At 39.1% G+C, this 20,891-nt stretch overlaps 1 protein-coding gene across 9 annotated transcripts in view; it reads right to left on the minus strand.

Annotated features, from left to right (window-relative positions):
• The window catches only part of LOC136447456 (partitioning defective 3 homolog), a 74,878-nt gene that overhangs the window by 43,692 nt on the left and 10,295 nt on the right, over positions 1-20,891 (minus strand). For all 9 annotated transcript variants that reach the window (XM_066446377.1, XM_066446375.1, XM_066446374.1 and 6 more), the window contains exons 3-5: positions 6,700-6,801; positions 969-1,149; positions 261-466 (exon numbers count right to left, since the gene is read on the minus strand). In XM_066446377.1, the coding sequence (XP_066302474.1) occupies positions 261-466; positions 969-1,149; positions 6,700-6,801 (489 nt within the window). The remainder of the gene's footprint in view (positions 1-260; positions 467-968; positions 1,150-6,699; positions 6,802-20,891) is intronic.

A 20,891-nucleotide genomic window follows, 5' to 3' on the forward strand; every position in this document is an offset into this window, starting at 1 on the left:
GATGATTTTTGGAAGACGACTATCAAAATAATCTTCTAAATTGAACTGTCAATGAAAAAATAATGACACGAGCAAAGCACAGACAAAAACAGAGCTGTACAATCAATTCGAAAAACAAAAAGAACGCAGATGTACAATCAGTGTTCAATTCTACCTTCAGTCAGATTAATTGTGAAGCCACTCAAACTCAGATTGGAACTTTTGAAAGAAAACTGGTATGACATAACACTAGCAAAGCACGGACAAGAACACCAACGTACGATCAGAGTGCTGTTGGCCACAGGGTCTCCACCGCTCTGGTTGCCGACGTCGTCCATGATGGCGGCAGTGGACCAGCGCTTGTTGCTCTGCAGGTTGTGCTCCTGCAGGATGCTGTCCTCCGACTTACTCCCGTCGGAGTTCGTGATCGGGGAGATGATGGTGGGGAGGGAGGGCTCGCTTCCTCGTCGCACGATGAGCGGGGTATCTGAGCAAGAGACAGAATCATTGTAAGTTTTGTCAACTATTGGAGAATTTAATACATTCTTTTTCTCATATTGTTGGAATCATTGAGAATGGCATGGTAAGAGTTTGCCACTTTTTCTTTCTGTGTACTGTAAAAGAAGGCCCCAAACCTGAGGTGTTGCCAAAAAATATTGAAGAGTACTTCATTCTTTTCTTGATAGCTGATATCATTAACGTTTTGTCAACTTTTCTTTCTGTGTGTCTGAATACAGATGGACCCACCTTTGTGGTGTTGCCAAAAATATAGACTGAAGGCTTCACAGTCAAATAGCAGGTGTAAGTATACGGTCATGATTTCAAACAGTCATGATGAAAAAAACCTTAGACTTTTACTTCCAACACAATGGAATCTGAACATCCTAGACTGGAGTTTCACCGTCAAAAATTTGGGTAAGTTCAAACTCCTTTGAGGTTGAGTTGGAAGTTAAATTCTAGGATTTTGTTCCTTGAAGAGGTTTCTTTACTTTTCTTGAGCATGGCGTTTGAGACGTCCACCCCCTCGTCCTCGTAGTGCGTGAAGCTGCCCCTGTCGTGGTCGCCCTGGAAGATGTCGGGGCTCTCCGTGCCGACCGAGCTGGCGCTGGTTCCGTCGCCGCCGTTGTGGGGTACGGGCGGGGCGTCCTGTTCGTCATAGTTGGCTATCAACTAAGGAGAAGAAAAAGACAATAACTGTTAGAGTTATCATGGTTAGAGTTGCCATGGTCAGCATGTTGAGGACCAAATAAACAAAAAAAAACAGTTCTGCTGCAGTACCAAGGCTGGCCACCAGGAGGCCAAAAATCAACCTTGGCCGTCGGGTCTACAACACCTATCAACACACCAAATATCATCACAATGCATCGATAGGTTCTTAAGATGTTGCAACACACAGACACAGATGAACAGACCAAAAACTATAGCTCCATTTTTCATGGAGGTAAAAAGGGGATAGGTTTGTTAAGCCTAGCTTAGCAAAGAGGCATGTACCACTCACTATAGCAGCACCAGGCTAGGTATTGTGTAATGTGAGTACCGTACGGTAACTGCTATACAGTTAAGTAGCGACATATAGCTAAAGCTTTGTTTGATGCCAATTACTTTTTGTCTTATCCAGAATCTTACATCTTTATTTCTCCTTTCTTTAATTTCTTGTTATCTCTAAATGATTCTAAATGAAAAACTGGTATTTTTTCTAACCCTAAGGGACTAACATTGGATGTTGCTAAACCCTATATCCATGACATGGCAGATACAAATTACTGGTATTACCTTGCCTAGAAAATGATACATCCATTACAAACTGTCTCTCAACATACGTGAAAGGAATACAGACAACCGAAAGCCAACTCAAGCATCCCAAAGTGCCTGCAACAAGAAATGTACACTGCTTCAACTGTCCTAACTGATTAATGATACTTCTGCACACCTGAGTAGAACACAATACCTCGCCAGGTGGCCAGGTAACTTGACGACAGGTAAGAAGCTGTTTAATACACGTGTAGGCACCGTTTGTAGGCTTGTCGAATGAGAAAACACTTAACGGCCTAATGTAGCATTTAGATGGGAAGTTCTGTTACAAGCCTGAACAATGGCTGAACCCAGTCATGTGTTAGGAATGACTGTAACAAAAAGCCCAACTGGTTTCAACAATTAGAACATTTGTCATGCATCTTTCAAGAGCTAATCACAAAAAAAATGTCAACCCTTAGGATACTGTGATTCTAGGAATTTTCCGTGAAGGTCAAATTTGATAATGGACCTAGCGGCTTTCTGGGTACTGCAGGGGAACTTTTCTTATTTTTGAATTCTTTTTATCTCATGTTTTAGACATGCTATGGTCGTGATTTCTGAGTAGTAGATAGCTCTTGTGCTCGGGAAGAAGTGACATAAGTTTCCTTGCAGCCTCCTTGCAGCTTTTCTTGAAACTCTAAGGGCTGATTTTTTTTGTTTCTTTAATCCTTTTTTTACAAGCAGATGGCTTAAAAACAGGATACAAAATACAATCTTTATTTACATGTTTGTAGCATTGTCACCTACATGTACTTATTTCCCATAAGCAAGACTGACCATTTTACAAATAGAGAGTTGATATGTACTGTTTGGCCACGAAGCATTCTTTAGCCTTAGTTTAGGTCAAGCGTACACAAACACAATGCACGACCCCACCGCATGTTCTTAACTTAGCCTCCTTGGGGGACAAAAACAACACGACTTGGACCAACAAACTAAATAACCCTGGGCTAATGTAGGGCCAGGTATGTACTGTCTTTCTTTGTTCTCAGTGCTAAATAAAAACATCCAGCCAAACGAAACAAAACATTGGTTAAACTCGTCTGTAAAATCACCCACAGTAAAATCAACATTCGTTCGTGTCACAATCTGACATGAAGCATTTATTTAACCATCAATCACTATATTGTATCGTCTGTGTTCTGAGGATCAATGCAAACTTAGAGATGTGGAATTGAAGTCGTACGAAGCTAGCATTTTATCATAAAAAGGCTCAGCTATAAATACAGAATATAAATGACTTTTTGATTAGAATAGAAATATTCATTGTTACCCAGCAAAGTACTAGTATGTTAAGAAAATCTTCATCTTTGTTTGATACAAATTTTCTCAATTGTGGTGATGTGAGATACATGTAAATCAACGAATCACCTGTAAAAAGTGGGTCAGACTGTTCTACCCAAGCTAATTCTGGATAAGCTAAACTAAATCCAGATTAGGCCTACTCAGTTCCAGCCTAAGGAAAATACTTAGAATTTATGTACTACACTGGAATACTAACTGTGGGCTCCAGCCTACATGCACAACTGAGCATGACTGGTAGAGATGGTTGCTTGCTTGTAGGAATGTTTGTATTTGGAGGTGTTTTACTCTTTGTGGTGCCAAATTTCATGATGTTTCCCACAAAAAAGTCTAATCAAAGTTGTTTTCTTTTCTTTTGAAAGGCTAGAAGGAGGGGTATAGATGTCCATGCTTGTGTAATACGTAACCATTGCCACCATGTACAGTAGGGAACCCACACTAGATAGCTTTAAACAACGCTAAAGCAAGCTGTGTAACTTTTTGGTCAGGTGTGACAGGTTGTTCAGTGTAATATAACCAGCTGCTGGCGCGCCACATGCCTGTGAAGCTTGTGCCGATGGGCGGTTATACCGGCTATATAGGAACTGAGTATGATTCTTTGATTTTGTTCTCTAATATCATCACTTGACCACTCCTTGCAAGTGAGAAGAAAAACATTGCGCAACTAAAGTTTTGATACAAACACTGCAAACCAATACAACGGTGCAAGTTCTACCCAAACCTTCACACCTGACTGCTGTTGTATTGTGTTCTCACTGTACAAATATGTCAGGTAGTGACCTTTGCAACTATAACGGTAAACATACAAGTATTTGACAATAATCAGATCTTCGGGCTAAAAATGTTGTAGACACAATTGCCTTCAAATTTAAGAAACTTTTGTTTTAATCTACTTTTTTTCAAGGGTTTTTCTTGTGTTCTTTTTATATAAGCTTATTTATGAGTCTAGTGTCTCTATGAAGACAGTCTGCTGTTTCAAGTCAAGTTCTGTTTGCATTCAAAACAGTGGGTGAACATTTTGTCACACATGGTGCTATACCACCCACAACTACTGTCAACATGCGTTGTACAAAGTACACCTGTGCTGAAACAGTTGGAAAGTTTTTCCTGACTGTATGATGTTGCCTTTACACCTTTTACATAGTAAAGGCAAGGTATGAAAATTTGGAGGAAGAATACTTTTATCAAACCAGAACAGGAGATATCAATGCTGCAGTACCAAGAAAAGCCATGAGGGGACCTTCAGATCTAACAAGAGTTCTGCTTATGAAAATGACTTACACATTTACATAATATATACTTGGTCATAAACACCTTTATCCAACTTAGGCATGATGCAATATTGTCAGTCCTATCATTTTCCACTTGGATAAATTATGGCACTTTTGCATTAATTATGCAAATTATGAATTTATTTGCATAATTGGTATCTGCTGATGCTCAACTTGCCATAAACTACATATGTTACATGTATTTGAGTCTTATAATGGAAAACACTGCAAATATAGATTTTCCTCATTAGTTATGCAAATTAAGTGTCAATTAGCATAATTTGCACATCACTGTGTACATCTCGGTCTAAGCTACCTGCATACTAAATATCATGGAAACCCGTCGTCCCTTTGTTCAGTTATTCTCCCTAGAAAATTTTCACAATAACGCCACTGCAGTTCCAGAGCAAGCTGCTAGGCGGCCCAAACCTACACCACTTCTTTATTACATCACAAGCTATCTGCCACCCAAAAATCAAGACCACAGCACGTCCAGGTCAAAAGATACAAAAACTTAAGTTCTGCTGCAGTACCAAGGTCACATACCAGGGGGCCCCAAATCTACCTTGAATGTCGGCTTCACAACACCTACCCACATACCAAATATCATTGTAATCCATCCAGAGGTTCTGGAGTTATGCTGTCGACAGTAGTGCGGAAACACAAACACACATACACACAGACACACACACAGACAGACACACCCAAAACTATATCTCCATTTTTCATGGAGATAATAATATCTTCTATAGGATCAAGACCTCACCACATACCAAGTTTTAAGACAATCCATCCATTGCTTCTTGAGTTATGCGGTTCAACCATAAACAAACATACGTACGTACAAATGCTATCAAGTACATAACCTTCTAGGCAAAGGTAATGAAAGTCAAAATTGTTCCAACATTTGGAAAGTTGGACAGGTACAGAAATGTAAAACGAAATGTGAAATGAAAAAAGCAAAACAAAAACAATTCTAACCCTGTAATTGTTTTGTCCAACACACCACAAACAAAAGATTTGCGGCCTTGAAAGACATGTTTACCTTCCCACCAAACAACCAACACAACACAGATAATACTGACAACAGATGTAAGTAAGAGGCTATGTCAAGGCCATTCGCACATGGTTTCTGGGTGGCATTCTTAGGCCATGACTCTTCTGGGCATTCTTAACTTTATTGACTGTTAAAGGTCCTATTAAAACTGGACACCAAAGTCATGTGCATCTAATGAATGAGTGGCTAGGTTAACGGACACCAGATCGAGAGGCCAGGGTTTCATTTCCTGGCTGATGTTGTGTCCTTGGGAAAGGAACTTAACACGACTTTCCTCACTCCATCCAGGTGTAAAAATGGGTACCTGTTTTCAATTGGAGAGGTAAAAGGCGGTGGAAAGAGAGGGATAGGCTCCGCCTTCCGATACCGTGCCCTAGACATAGTCGATAAAAACCAACTGCCCCTACGGCCTCAAAAAGGCTATGGGGCTACCTTTACCTTACCATAGTCTTAAATTTGAAAACCAGTGAGATTCTTTAATGACTAACCATGTTATGTATTTGATATGAATAGAGTCTTAAGAAGAGTAACATAATTTTTCGCCCCTTAAGCCTTGTCAGCTTTGAGTATTTGTGTTCAAGTTCTCCAATACTCTTTTTTTAGGATCATCCCCAGTTTGACTTTCTGCAAGCACTGACTGTCCAAATAGCAAGGTCCTTCTGCGGCCAGTAGAAAACAGGGCTGTCATTGTCAGTGGGTGAAAAACAAGATGTTGGTGAGAAGAGTCAGGAATCCAGGCCACATGTTTCACTCTCGACATGTTGGCACTGTGTAATCCTGGCTCCATGCTTGGGTCAGGCCAGAGAATGTCAGTACTGTGGTTTGTGTAACATGGTACATGTACTGACATTCTGGTGGAAGTCAAACCAGGGATTATCACCAATGAAAGATGTTGAACTCGAAAACACTGAAACCTGACAAGACTTAGGTGGAAAGGACCACGTTGTAAAGCTTGTTTATCATCTTCATGGAAGCACTATAATTGCTTTGGCTAGTCTGTATGTGTTTGTGTCTGTCTGTGTCTGTCTGTCTGTGTGTGTCTGTATCTGTTAGATTTGATCACAATTGGAAGGTTCTTATGTTTAGTATAGTCTGTTGAGACCTGCTTTCCCTATTTTTGGGGGCCTGAGGAAAGTATCTGTAGCCAAAACATTGTCCAGGCACAGTCAAATATAGAAACGTCTTAATGCGCAACTGCCAATAATCTCATAGATATGAGGCTGGGCAATAAGTAAGAAAGAGGAAGAAGAAGAAAGGTTGCGTTGTTCACAAACTATCTCTATTGATTTGACCAACCTTTTCTCTGTCGTCTGCCACATCACACAGTTGGTCGTCAGCATCGAGAATCCCACCTTCATCGCTCTCGAGGTTCTTCACATGGATCCAGTAGTCCGACGACTGTAAACAACAACAACAACAACAACGTTACAAACAAGTTGTTTTCAAGTCTTTTTGAACATTTACCTATTCTGTAGCAAAACAACAGCAAAGTTACATTACAACATATTTTCATACATCTTGTTATAATTTTCTTCGATTTTATTTAGCTGAATATACGGGTTGACTTTACTGAATACAAGGCTACAATAGGTATGTATATAAGACTCAAACATTCCCCAAATGATAAGCTTAAGACTACTTTCTTTCTTCTTTTGTTTTATCCTGTCATTCTACTATATCGAAGAACCCATGAATTAACTTGCTGTAGCCTAATCTTAGCTCTCAAGTTCTGGTAACCACTTTTAAAGCTGACGACAGCAAACTAGAATTTAATAACTCATTTAATAACACTAGCTTTAACATGGGAATATAAGTACATGACATTGTGTAAACTGGTAAAGATGCCAAGTTTTGAGGTTGAGTGTAAAATAAGCAAAATGCCTGTGTTCCCATGTATGTACAGTATACACATCCTTTTCAAGTAATCTTTCTCACTGGCAGAAAGTCACACTTATTACACACCTTACAGTAGTCACGTAGGCACTACTGCTTTCTTTAAAAGCACCAAAGTAAAACAGAGCTAATATTGTTTTGGGGGAAGGCAAAACGCCTCTCTAAGTAGGCAAATTTACAAAGCACAAGCAATCCTATTAAAATTCGTATGATACGCCTGGCTCTACCAATAATGCTTACTAACATCGCAAATGCACAGTAACAAAAAGGTTATTAAAAAGGTACTGGTTTAGGGGTTAGTTTGATAATTCAAAGGAACTGCTGTGCCTTTCTTTTCAATTCTTTACCATTCTGAATCATGTAGGATATAGAATTAGATTTTGCACAGCAAAAATCCAAAAAAATAAATGTCTTGATCATCAAGAAATTTTATTTCCATACAACTTAATGGTTTCAGCCTTTCGTGATATCATTTACTCAGCAAGTTTGCATAAATGTAAGACGCCTTTGTGTAATTTTAGTAGGCAGTTCCACCACTGCGACTAAGGTATGTGGAGAATGCCCGAATCCTTTCAGGTGCACAGCATAGTTACCTGGCAGGTACTAACTGCTAGGAGGAAGGTTGGAGGATGGAAACAAAGGCTCAAGTGTTCTCAAGGGATTAGATAAGGGAAAGGTCGAACTTTCTTGCAAACAAAACACAGGGAAAGTTGGCCTTTTGCCTTGTAGAGGAGTACCTTGTTTACCTATCAACACCTTAAAGAAGTAATGAAAGATTTTCGAATCAAAGCACATGTACATTTGCACTTTTTATTGTTGTGTATCAAAAATTCTAGACTTTCTTGCCCTGTTATGGGCATCAACTTGAACTTATTTTGTATGAAAATTTAGAGTTCACCATTCATATTAACCAAAAAGGCTGCAAAAACATCACTTTAAGTTTCTTTCGTTACAATCTCGGAATAGCTCTTAAACTTTCCAGGAGATAGATCTAGGGAATGCTAGTTTTTCCATGAAATATCAACATTTAAATGCATGGAAAAAACACATGTTCCACCTTCCATAGGGCTCTAAAAACAAGTGTTTCTAGAATAACATCTGGCAACTGTATTGTGTCTTCTGTCTAACTTTTGAAAAACTCTTGAGTAAATGAATACAGAGGAACTGAACCAAATTATAGGTTTCCTTTCAGCGATTCTCTGAGGAACAAAAAGTGTATGTAGGAATGCCTGGCTTTTGTAGTGAGGAATGTACCGTAGAGACCCAACTTTCAGAGTGCGAACTGAACAGAGTCTGTATGTGACCTGTGCACTGCATGGTTCTCACACAAATGTACACAATCTCTTTGAAATCTGCGTCCTTCGCTAGTTCATAAGGACTTGGAATAGATAGACTTAGACCCATTTCAATCATATTTGTAATTTTCTCCAATACATAATGACTTCTTTTAATAAACTTCACTGCCAATCAATTTTGTGGTTAATTTCTAATACAGGCTCCCTTCTACCTATGTTGTATATACTGTACTGTATATACAACATAGGCTTTTCCTTTAATATTGTGCACTTAACAATGAATGTACTTTCTCATATAACTTATAAGCCAATATATGAGGTAGCATTTCTTTAATATAAATTATTATAGCAAAGATTGATAATAAACCCATTTACCAATCCATCATATTATCGCAGCCTCCCTTTTTGACATTTCACTTAGACATAACCATAAATATACTCACTACAGTGCTTTAATATAGTAAGATACATGGATAAACATTTCTAATCATACTTATACAATAATTGATTAACTACCCGACTTGTGACTTATTAGAAGCCTGTGGAAATGTCTGACTTTTAGGAAGCTCATTCTTAAATGTTCATGCAAGTCTTGAGACTGTCACCTATTTCTTTAGAACGTCTTATGATTTTCAAAATCGGAATGTCACGGTTACAACAAGACAACAAAAAGCGAGACAGAAATGAAGAAGAAAAGCGTGACCATACGACAGAGGCCGTTAGCGTTTGTCATGCCTGTGGCCCAAATGACATGGCCGCCAAAAGTATGTGTCAAAGGTCATGTTCATGGGTCAGTTTCGGGAATGAACAGAAATTCAGGGTATGTGACAACTGAGGGTGAGAATTTCATGGTACATGTCAGCTCTGTAAAGCCGAACAAGACCTGAATATTGCTAGCCTATAGATTTTGCATGCGTCACTCTTTGTTTGCCATTTGTCAGTGAGTTTATTTGAAGGAGTTGTTGTATTTAAAAAGAACTTTTTGCAGAGCCATTTGCTACTAAGAATGAATTGTGACACCAGCATTAAGAATCCTGTCTATAGTGACCACCAGTCCAAATTGACCAGATTTTATTGGTCCTCCAGTGGTGTTCTTGGACAGTACTATAAACATGTAGTGAGTTATAATACTTAAATTATGCAAATCACCATAATTGGCCTATTCCTACACCCATGAGTGGACCTGTGGATTTAATGGTGATCTTGGGAGTTGTCAAATCACAACACAGATTAACCAACATTTCCGGACTACCTGTTCGTGGGTCTCAAATTACATCCAAACATAAGTGGTCTTTCCTGTCATTTCTTGGTGACTTGGAATGGACTCTACTGTTGATTTAATGGCAAAGTTGGGAAAAAATGGAGGGGTAGAACATAATGATGATGATGATGATGACAGGTTTTATTCAGTAGACAAACAGATACAGGCCTCATGGCAGCCCTGAGGCTGAATTAACAGGCTTGTTCACAATATCAATAATCAAATTTACAATACATTTCATTGTTACCATAAGTACATTGCTACAAATTTCTTCGGATTTAAAATCTTAATGTCATATTCTCTTACTAGTCAGTGCTGTTTAGCAGAGTTACCATGTAGTAAATGAGGCTCTTAGTGAATCTGGCGGTATTTGCTTTAAAAGTCTGTAGCCGGTTACACGACCGAGTCTTTCTGCCGGAAATCGCCTCGCGGCACGGTGGGAGGCAGTCTCGGAAGATCGGGGACCTCAGTAGGGAGCGAGCATAACTTTTGCATAGTTCTAGTCGTCTTTGGGCCAGTGGTGTAAGGGAGAGTTCTGTCAGGGCTGAGCTGTAGCAGGTGTAGTTCTGTCTCAAGATGATCTTACACGCCCTCTTCTGCACTGTCTCAATTGACTTAGATTCAGCCACAGTCAATCCCGGATGCCACACTTGGCATGCATATTCTAATACTGGACGCATTCTAATACAACAGACTGTAATATCTATACACAAAATTGATAAGAAAAATCCCTTTCATTGTTGACACTGCAAAAGTTATTTAGCCTGTCAAAAATCTATCAGGATACAATGGAATATTTGAAGAGACTCTTTGCTATTTGTGCATCGATGCAGGGTGCTTTTTTCACACTCTAAATGTTACCGTTCAAGTAACAGAGTATGGAGGACTCTTATCTTACAAAGCGAGAGTAGATCAGGTTATTAGGTCACAACCTCTCATTATGCAATTGAATCAAAGGGCATATTTTGTATCAACATGTTCAAATTTGTATATTGCACCTTTCACTTCTTTAATATATATAATAATAATAATAATAATATCAGGTGTATTTGCAGCCAGTGCCACAGGCAGGTACCCAATGTGTAGGGTAATGAGGCTGTTTAACGTGTTCGAGGCACCTCCTCGAGCACGGGACCCCCGTTTTACGTCCCTCCCGGAAGACGATTTCGTGGAAAGCTTCGTGAGGCTACAGCAATCCGGACGTCCTTGGTTGGTCTCCCATCCAAGCACTGTCCGGACCGCGCGTTGCTTAACTTCCGAGATCGAGGGATCGGGTGTATCCAACGCGCCACGCGGCCGTAGCATATGTATGGCAACTTTGAACTGAACTCCAATCAAAGCTTTTTATCAATTTAACAATAATCAACAACCAAAATTAACTCCAAGTTGATTCGATTAATGGGGAAAGGTTTTAGAATTTCCAAAGACCATAGAATTAGTTGCATTTGCACATTCTATGTACCCTCTCCCATCCAGGACCAGCTAAACACACAGCCGTTATCAGGGATATCAGGGGTTCATCTTAAGGTCATGGCCTCATGACCTCTGACATGTCAGGTCATTACTCTTGTGTACTAATGAGCACCAGGGCACCAATGTTTGGAACAATAAAATTTGTTGATCTTGAAAATAAGCCATGCAAATACCTGTTCCGCATACAACATTTCAGATATCAACTGCATATCAGTTCTATAAAGATGTCTGTATATCTAGGAACATACCTGTGTCTGGCACCTCAATTAATGGATATCCTGAGGGCACTTAAAATACCACAGAACTATGTAACCTTTGACCTTCACAGACCATTTGGAAAGATAAGGATTATTCCATTTCAAAGTTTACACGAGGGGGGTTACGATATTCTATTTTTTTCATTTTGTAATTAGAAGGAGGGATATCAAATAATTTTAAATCTTTCATAATGGAACAACCATTAATAAAAGTGTACATGTAACTGGAAGACAGATAACGAATCAAGATGTTAAAAAGTAAAAAAAAGTTGAGGCAGAAATGTACCAAATTTAGCTTCGAGTCAAGTGCATACCCTCCGGTACCAGATGGGTTCTTTCACCTAGAGTTTTGCCAAATCTGTTCCCTCTCTTTTTACAAACACGAGTCCCCACTAACTACAGAGGTCTGGTCTGAAAACAAACTTTCCCAACCTCATGGAAACTCAAACAAACACAAGTGCTGATATTTCACTCATGTCATGACCTCTGGCACCCCAGCCACTTTCCTTCCGGCCAATTAATTAGATTATCCTTAATTAGATTAGTAACTGCTATTGAAAAAGCTTCAATTGAATCTTTGGCTTTCTTCACCCTGGGTTTACCAAGACTACGTTTACGTTTTCAGCATTAGAACAGTGTTGTGCAGTCTTATATATAGCTGCTCAACATTATTTATTTTTGTGCGAGCTATGTATACATTGAAATGCATATTCCATGGTTACACAGCAAAGCCAAACCTTCTACATTTTGTATATTCCTTTGACGTCAAAAAGGCTCTGATGCAGTCAAAAATATATACAATACATTTCATAGCTTGGTCTTGGATAAAAAATGCATGATATAATATCACATACTTTAAAGCTCTAGAGATGTTTTAGTCCTAGAGTGCTTTGGCAATGCGCAAACTGATTTCCAGCATCTACCCAGTGCCAAATTCCAAAGACACTGATTAAAAGGGGAATGCTTGTGGGATTCCTATGTTATCAATGGAAGGGCCCTAAGGCTTCCAAAGTGCTGCAGCCTATCAAGGATCATTCGTCCAGGCCCTTGTAGACACTTAGGGCAGTGAGTTTCCTTGTACTAAGTTGTAGCTTCAGTAGCAGGGTATACTTTTTCCCTCTTTTGCATACTTGAGGTGCCTCCTTGAACACAGGACCCCCATTATACATCCCTTCCCTTCCCTTCTGAAAGACGGGTGCAGCCCCAACCAATGTCCTGACCCAGAATTGAACCGGGGTCTAGTTGGAACCAGGAGCTCAGCTGTGAGGCTACTACCAGTTTGAGCTATAAGGACGTCCCTTAGGTAGAAGGGTTCAAAATACTGTGCTATCAGTACAGAAACAAACATGTACACTCTTCCCTTTACATTTAGAGAGATGTCCTTTAATTCCAGCAGCAATCTTAGGCTAATTAATCTTATCTAAGAAACATGTCGCTTTTTCTCATGAACTTTCTACACTAATGGTGTAGATTTCACAGAAACTGAAGTCCACTCAATCTTGAACAAAGAATGAGATGACAGCCTCCCTCTTTCAACTACATAAAGCTTTTAACAGAAAATACAAACTCAAACACAGCCAAGGACTCTAACAAATCCCTGCATTGGCACACTGTGTGCCCAAGGAAATACCGTAGACGTCATAGCTAACACTGCACAAACACTGAAGCACCGCTGGTGTTTGTTTGATACATAGTGTACAGTGTCGGTGGGAGGGGGAATGAGGTTGGTATTGTCTGGTCCTAATGTAAGGCACTGTTCTGTAGTTTGCTGTGCACACAGGACAATGAGAAACAAATACACCTGCCATGGAACACATGAAGAACACAAGCAGCATTAGGGCCAAGCAGTAACCAGTAGCTAAAACCCCAGTCTTCTTCACCCTATCTGGTATACAGACCAATATTTTCCATGTACTGTTATCATGTCCAGCTCCTATATCTGGCTACACATGTCACTTTCTTGGTACTTATTCCAAATGTGAGGCCGAATCATCCATACCTTCATTGAAGATAATGAAACACACATATATCATAAAGTGTTACTGTTATCTAAAATACTTTGTTGTCCGGTTATATAGTCTAGATTAGCCTGGTAATATTGTTGTTTAATAGCTGAAAGATCGAGGTACCATATTCAGAGATTTCACTGTTTCTTCTAGACTAGAGAAATCACAAACTAAAATTAATCATTCTCACCAGGCATGAGCAATATTAGGTATAGACCATCCCACCTGCAGGTGTTAATAGCACACAATAGCATGTGTAATTGGCATGTTTATGGGTGGTTCTGTGTACCGTTGGGAGATCATTAGCACTAAGTACAGGAAGAAGGCATCCAGGTAACTAGCAAACCCTCCCACCCCCCACAACTGTCATTAGTGATAATTACATGTTGGTAGACCAACATGGCTTGTCCTGGTAAGTATCTTTAGTATGTCCCAGTATTCAGGTTATGTTACCGTAAGAAGCACATAGGTGGAATGCATTACATATTAGACGTCTGGCAATGCTAACTCCATAGCCGAGACTAGAGGTAAATGTAGTACAAAAATAAAACGTGGAAAACATAAGTGAATTTACAAGAACGTCATGTTTTCGGTTGGGATTACTTGTATGTTCCTATCAGTATGTATGCGGTTGAAGAGCAAAACTGAAGAAGATATGGATGAATTGTAATCAAATTTGGTATGTGTTAAGCTCTTGTCGTATCAAAGATAAGTTTAAATTTTGAGCCCCCATGCAGCTTTCCTTGGTACTACAGCAGAACTTACAGTTTCCATATCTTGTGTTCTTGGCAAGCTACAGTATGGTCATGATTTTGGGGTGATTAGATAACTCTTGTACATGGGAGGGAGCAACATAACTTTGGGCCCACTAGCAGCTTCCTTTGGAAATGCAGGGGTGTTTTAGTTGCTGACTTTTAAAGAATAACTACGGGTTGTTAATCCACTGTGTCTAGGGCATGGTTTTGGGAGGCAGAGCCCAACCCTCTCCTTCCACTGCCTTCTCCCTCCCCAACTGGAAGCAGGTACCTATTTTCTACAACTGGGTGGAGTGAGGAAAGTCATGTAAAGTGCTTTTCCCAAGGACACAACATCCAGACAGGGATCAAACCCGTGACCTCTTGATCTCGCCTTTGCTTGCCTATCCACTTGACACCAACCACTATGAATTGGTCCCCATAGAAAGTTTTGAATCGGACTCTAGACACTATGCGATGTCTGAAAGGTAAAAGATGCACATTATGAGTTGTTCCCCGAAGAAGGCGCCCTGCTAAAGATACATGCAGCTTCTCAAGGCTGACCCAGTTTAACTCAGGTGTTTCTAATAACGGCTTAACAGTAACAACAAATACGTCAATCGAAAAGATCCCCAAACCAGAAACGACCCTTCAAAATTATCAAAATCTTGACCCTTTTCACAAATTGAGAATCCTGGCTTTCTACAAAAGAACTGTACAAAAGTAACATTTTCTACCACTCCAGAAAAGGTGGACAAAATAAACAATCAACTTTTAAGTGAAGACCCCCTAGGAGAACCCTTGCAGGGCAGCTGTGCTGATTGACAATAGCCACTTGCAAGACCCCCTAAGCCACCAGCAAAGTGCCCTGTAACATGAGCCAGGTTTGTACTGAAATCTCTCATTCACAATCAGGTACCCAACAACACCCAGATCACTGAACACAGAGACAGCAAAGCACTCTTTTTTTTAAATCCACCTAGATGGTTATCATAGTGCTGTGTTACTGTGACACTAATGACCAATTAGACTTTTCCAAGTGCTTTGTTGGTTTTTGTTGCCATAAAACATCTGTTCATATTTGGACTTTCTTCTGATTTTGCTGACAACTTATTCAACTGAAGATAGCTAAAAATGAATATCTGTCAGCTATATGATCAAAAAAACGTGTGAAATTCAAATACAAAATTCAACACATAACAACACTGCAAAATTTTTAAGACTGTTTTCAAGTCCCTGACTGCTTTCTCGATTGCTTTTGTTATGCCTGGTCAAACAATGAGAGTGGGACAGCAAGAAAGGAGACTGAAAGAGTAGGTTATTCTTTCAAGGAACTGAGCGAACAAAAAGAAGCAGTATTTCTTACAGGTAACGGACCCACGGTGGGCGAAACAAACAATGCATATTCTGGGCTGATCAAAGTTCAGATACTGTACAAGAGTACGGTCTCATACATAAAACTAGGAATCAAAATCATAGCATATCTAAGTTTTCCTTTTCCTGAAGTTGAAGTGTTCTTGACATAATGCTCTGAACCCAGGTCTGTCATACTTTCACCCCCCTCCCCAATTAAGTGTAAAATTGCGATCCAATTTCACTCGATACTTTCCTTAATTTGCAGTTACTGGACTGAAATCTTTGCATGCAAACTGCGTTATTATCCTAATGAATATGGATGAAGTAATATCCTTTCTATTGTTGCATGCTATAGAATGACAGATACAATTTGTAAAATTAATCTACCTCAATTATCTGACCACCTGTCATTTCCACCCACCCCCCACTAGGGACGAATGGAATATCACAGCATGTATAAGATAACAAGGATGTCCATTGATTAAATCGGATGTTTTTTTCATGCATCTATGAGGAAATTAATTATTATATTCCCCTTCCAGTGGGAAGGGGGATATACTGTTTTTGCTTGCCTGTTCTTCTTCTTCTTTCTTCTTCTTTCTTCTTCTTCTTCTTCTGCCAAAAACCAAGTAGATGTGCGGTGGTAGCTCAACTAATGGTATTGCAGCAAGTCATATGTACCTTATGTTACAATGTACGGATGTTATATTTGAGATGTAGGTACCTATAGGAAAGGTGAATACACCTGACAATAAATTATGCTAATGAGGACATCATTTGCATAATTTATGCAAAAACTTGTATTGCGTTTACAGTAAAAGCTGCAGATGTCATATTTGAGATGTAGATAAATTTAGGAAAGGTAAACACACCTGACCACGAATTATGGTAATGAGGACCTCATTTGCATAATTTATGCAGAAACTTGTATTTCCCTTACCGTAAAAGCTACAGATGTCATATTTGAGATGTAGGTATCTGTAGGAAAGGTGAACACACCTGAACATAAATTATGCTAATGAGGACCTCATTTGCATAATTTATGCAAAAACTTGTATTGCGTTTACAGTAAAAGCTGCAAATGCCATATTTGAGAAGTAGATAAATTTAGGAAAGGTAAACACACCTGGCCATGAATTATGCTAATGAGGACCTCATTTGCATAATTTATGCAGAAACTTGTATTTCCCTTACCATAAAAGCTACAGATGTCATATTTGAGATGTAGGTATCTGTAGGAAAGGTGAACACACCTGGACATAAATTATGCTAATGAGGACCTCATTTGCATAATTTATGCAAAAACTTGTATTGCGTTTACAGTAAAAGCTGCAAATGCCATATTTGAGAAGTAGATAAATTTAGGAAAGGTAAACACACCTGGCCATGAATTATGCTAATGAGGACCTCATTTGCATAATTTATGCAGAAACTTGTATTTCCCTTACCGTAAAAGCTACAGATGTCATATTTGACATGTAGGTATATTTAGGAAAGGTGAACACACCTGGACATAAATTATGCTAATGAGGACCTCATTTGCATAATGTATGTATATCCCTTACCGTAAAGACTACGGATGGCATATTTCAGATGTAGGTACCTTAAAGAGAGGTGAACACACCTGTACATAAATTATGCTAATGCGGACCTCATTTGCATAATGTATGTATATCCCTTACCGTAAAGACTACGGATGGCATATTTCAGATGTAGGTACCTTTAGGAGAGGTGAACACACCTGTGCATAAATTATGCTAATGCGGACCTCATTTGCATAATTTATGCATAAACTTGTTTTTCCCTTACTGTAAAGGCTACGGAGGAGATGCAGGTACCTTTAGGAAAGGTCAGAAAACCTGGCCATGAATTATGCTAATGAGTGCATTATGCATAATTTATGCACATCCCTAACCATAAAAGCTACGGATGTCATATTTGAGATGTAGGTACCTTTAGGAAAGGCCGGACACACCTGGCCATAAATTATACTAATGCCGACCTCCTTTGCATAATTTATGCAGAAACTTCGTCATATCCTTACAGTCAATGCTAAGGATGTCATATTTGAGGTGTAGGTAATGGGAGGGGAATATTCTGCATTTTCCCGAAAATGTTGCCATTCTAGTTGAACACTCTGTTTGCACGCTTGACGGACAGGACTTGTTTGAAATCCGAGCTGAAAGAATGTATATTTGGAGGCATGACGAAATTGTGGGGGCTGGCAATAAATTGCATGGAAATTGGAATTTGCTAGCATGACAAGAAAAATTCCGCAAGTTATGAGTTGGGCATATTAATCCCCGTAGACAAATGTCAGGTCCACAGTAGCGCAATGTGTGAGGATACTGTACATTCATTCACTTTTGCGTTGATTTTATTTTCGCTGTGGGAAGGAATACGCTGTTTTTGCTGTGTTTTAAATTCGCGGTTGAAACACAACAAGGGTGACATACTGTAAATGCAGAAATGTTCACGGAGGCTTTATCACTGAAGTTTAGGTTCCGGTTTTTGCAGCAACTGTTTCACCGTGAACTTAAGACCACTGTGAACATTTTTGTCCAATACTGTAGCAGTATGTGCCTAAAGCGCTGCCGCAAACTTAAAACCACCGCGAACATTCCATTTTCCCTTTAGCGTGAGATACAAAAACACACAAACTTAAATGCGAACTTAAATGCATTTACAGTATTCGCAGTGTCATGAATTTGCGGTGGAGAGGTCACACAAAAAGTGCAACAAGAAAGCGATAGTTGGAGCATTTGCAGTAGTTGTAGAGGAGGGGGGCAGCACAGACAAGCCGCACCTTTGCTTTGCTGACTGTGAGTGGGTACATGTGGAAGTCCAAATTGGACACAGGTTTTTAACCCCAGACATGAGCTCACACATCCGGATTACCGCTGCTCAAATGTCTCTGGGTTGTTTCTGTGGAGGTCTCACAATCTAACTAGGAAGTCTGCTGTGGTTTCCTTAGTCAGACTGGAACTATTTGTTTCTCATTAGGCCATGTTGATTTCATTATATGGATAACATCTACATTCATCAATTTTCTTCTGCGTTTAAAAAAAACCTCACAATTTCAGCCATACTGTAAATCGTACAAAACAGCTGCAAAACAAGAGTTCCACGACCTCATATCTCCATGAACAATTCTATTCATGCAAATGACTTACACATTTGCATAATATATGCTTGGTTACAAACACCTTTATCTAACCTACACATGTTGCAATATTGACTCCTATAATTTTCCAATTAGATTCATAGTGGTGTTTTTGCATTAATTATGCAAATTAGGAATTAGCATAATTTGCACTGCATTATGTATATCTCTGTCTAAGCTACCTGCATACTATGTATCACATTGACAGTCCTATAATTTTCCAATTAGATGAGATATGGTATTTTGCATTAATTATGCAAATAAGGAATTTATTTGCATAATTGGTATCTGTTGATGATCCACTTTCCATAAACTACATACGTTACATGTATTTGAGTCTGATAATGGAAAACACAGCAAATATAGATTTTCCTCATTAGCTATGCAAATTAAGTCCTAATTAACATAATTTGAACTTCATTGTGTACATCTCTGTCTAAGCTACCTTTATACTAAATATCATGGAAATCCATCGTTCCTTTGTTCAGTTATTCGCCTTAGAAGATTTTCACGATAACGCCCCTGCAGTTCCAGAGCAAGCTGCTAGGGGGCCCAAACCCACACCACGTCTCCATTACACCACAAGCTATCTGCCGCCAAAAAATCAACACCACAGCACGTCCAGGTCAAAAGATACAAAAATTGAAGTTCTGCTGCAGTACCAAGGTCACATACCAGGGGGCCCAAAATCGACCTTGAATGTCGGCTTCACAACACCTGCCCACATACCAAATATCATCGTAATCCATCAAGAGGTTCTTGAGTTATGCTGACTACAGTAGTCCGGAAACACAGACAAACAGACAAACAAGCAAACAGACACACAGACACACCCAAAACAATATCTCCATTTTTCATGGAGATAATAAGCAAATAAATGCCTTTGCAAAGTTAGATCTTATATGTATAGTTTCAATTATGCTGACAAGACCTACATGTAGTAACTAGTACTGTACAATTCATAAAATATCACTCAACTTCACTCAAGTTGTAACCCAAAGCTGTATGGCAGTGTGCCATTGTTCCATACAGTGGTTGTCATGATAATTGAAACTATACATGTAAAATGCAATGTGAACAGTCTGTACCAAGGGAAATATAATGCATTTATGCCTTTCAATTTGCTGTAGAAGTGGTTATTAACCAGAAATCATTGCACAATCAGCACTGGCATAAAAGAACAGGCTTCAGCTTTTGTGTTTGTCATACTGTAATTCTTAAAATCTTTACAGCGGTTTTATGTTTGCTGGCAGTGACAGCTTCAACGTGAACTTAAAACCACCATTGTTTCCATTACTGTACGGTAAGTGTCTATAGTGGCGTGCTCTGTATTGCAAATTCAAACTCATTGTGAACACTCTATTTTCTACCTACCTACTGAGCAATCAAAAAATCCAATCACAGCAAACTTAAAGACATTTAAAGTATCATAAAACCTGCACCTGCACTGTTGTCTGCAACTCTAATGCACTTACTGATCTACGTATGAATTGATATTCTTGCCAAGCTTTTATCACAACCTTGCCACTGCCAGCTTCCTTTTGTATAGACTTGCTTCCACACAAGCCATTATCGACATTGCCATTGTAATGTGGGTTACAACTGATCAATAGAAAAGCCCATGAAACTGAAATTAAGCACTTATAAAACAGCTTTTCAACATTTACCATACATCTTTTTTAAGAAAGAAAAGACGCATTTACAGTATTATTACACAAAGAAACTAAAATTATGGAAAACCTAATAGGCAAAACCCAATGAAACCGCAAAATAGCATATCATAAAACTTACATGTAGCTTTTCTACATGTACAATACAGTGATCTACTATCTTTTGTGAGAACAATCAAAAATGTTGTCAGGCAATATACTAGTAGCATAGGATTCTATCTTTAAAGTTTAATCAAGGCCACTTTACAAAATGTCAAACATAATAGAAATCACAAATTGACCATTTCTTATTGTATGTACAGACCCCTTCTCTCCATGGGTTAAAAGTGATTGCTGCCAATGGCTTTGAACTTGTCATTATGGAAATTGCTGTACTTGAA

This window comes from Branchiostoma lanceolatum, chromosome 13, assembly GCF_035083965.1.
Source record: "Branchiostoma lanceolatum isolate klBraLanc5 chromosome 13, klBraLanc5.hap2, whole genome shotgun sequence".
NCBI classification, from domain to species: domain Eukaryota; kingdom Metazoa; phylum Chordata; class Leptocardii; order Amphioxiformes; family Branchiostomatidae; genus Branchiostoma; species Branchiostoma lanceolatum.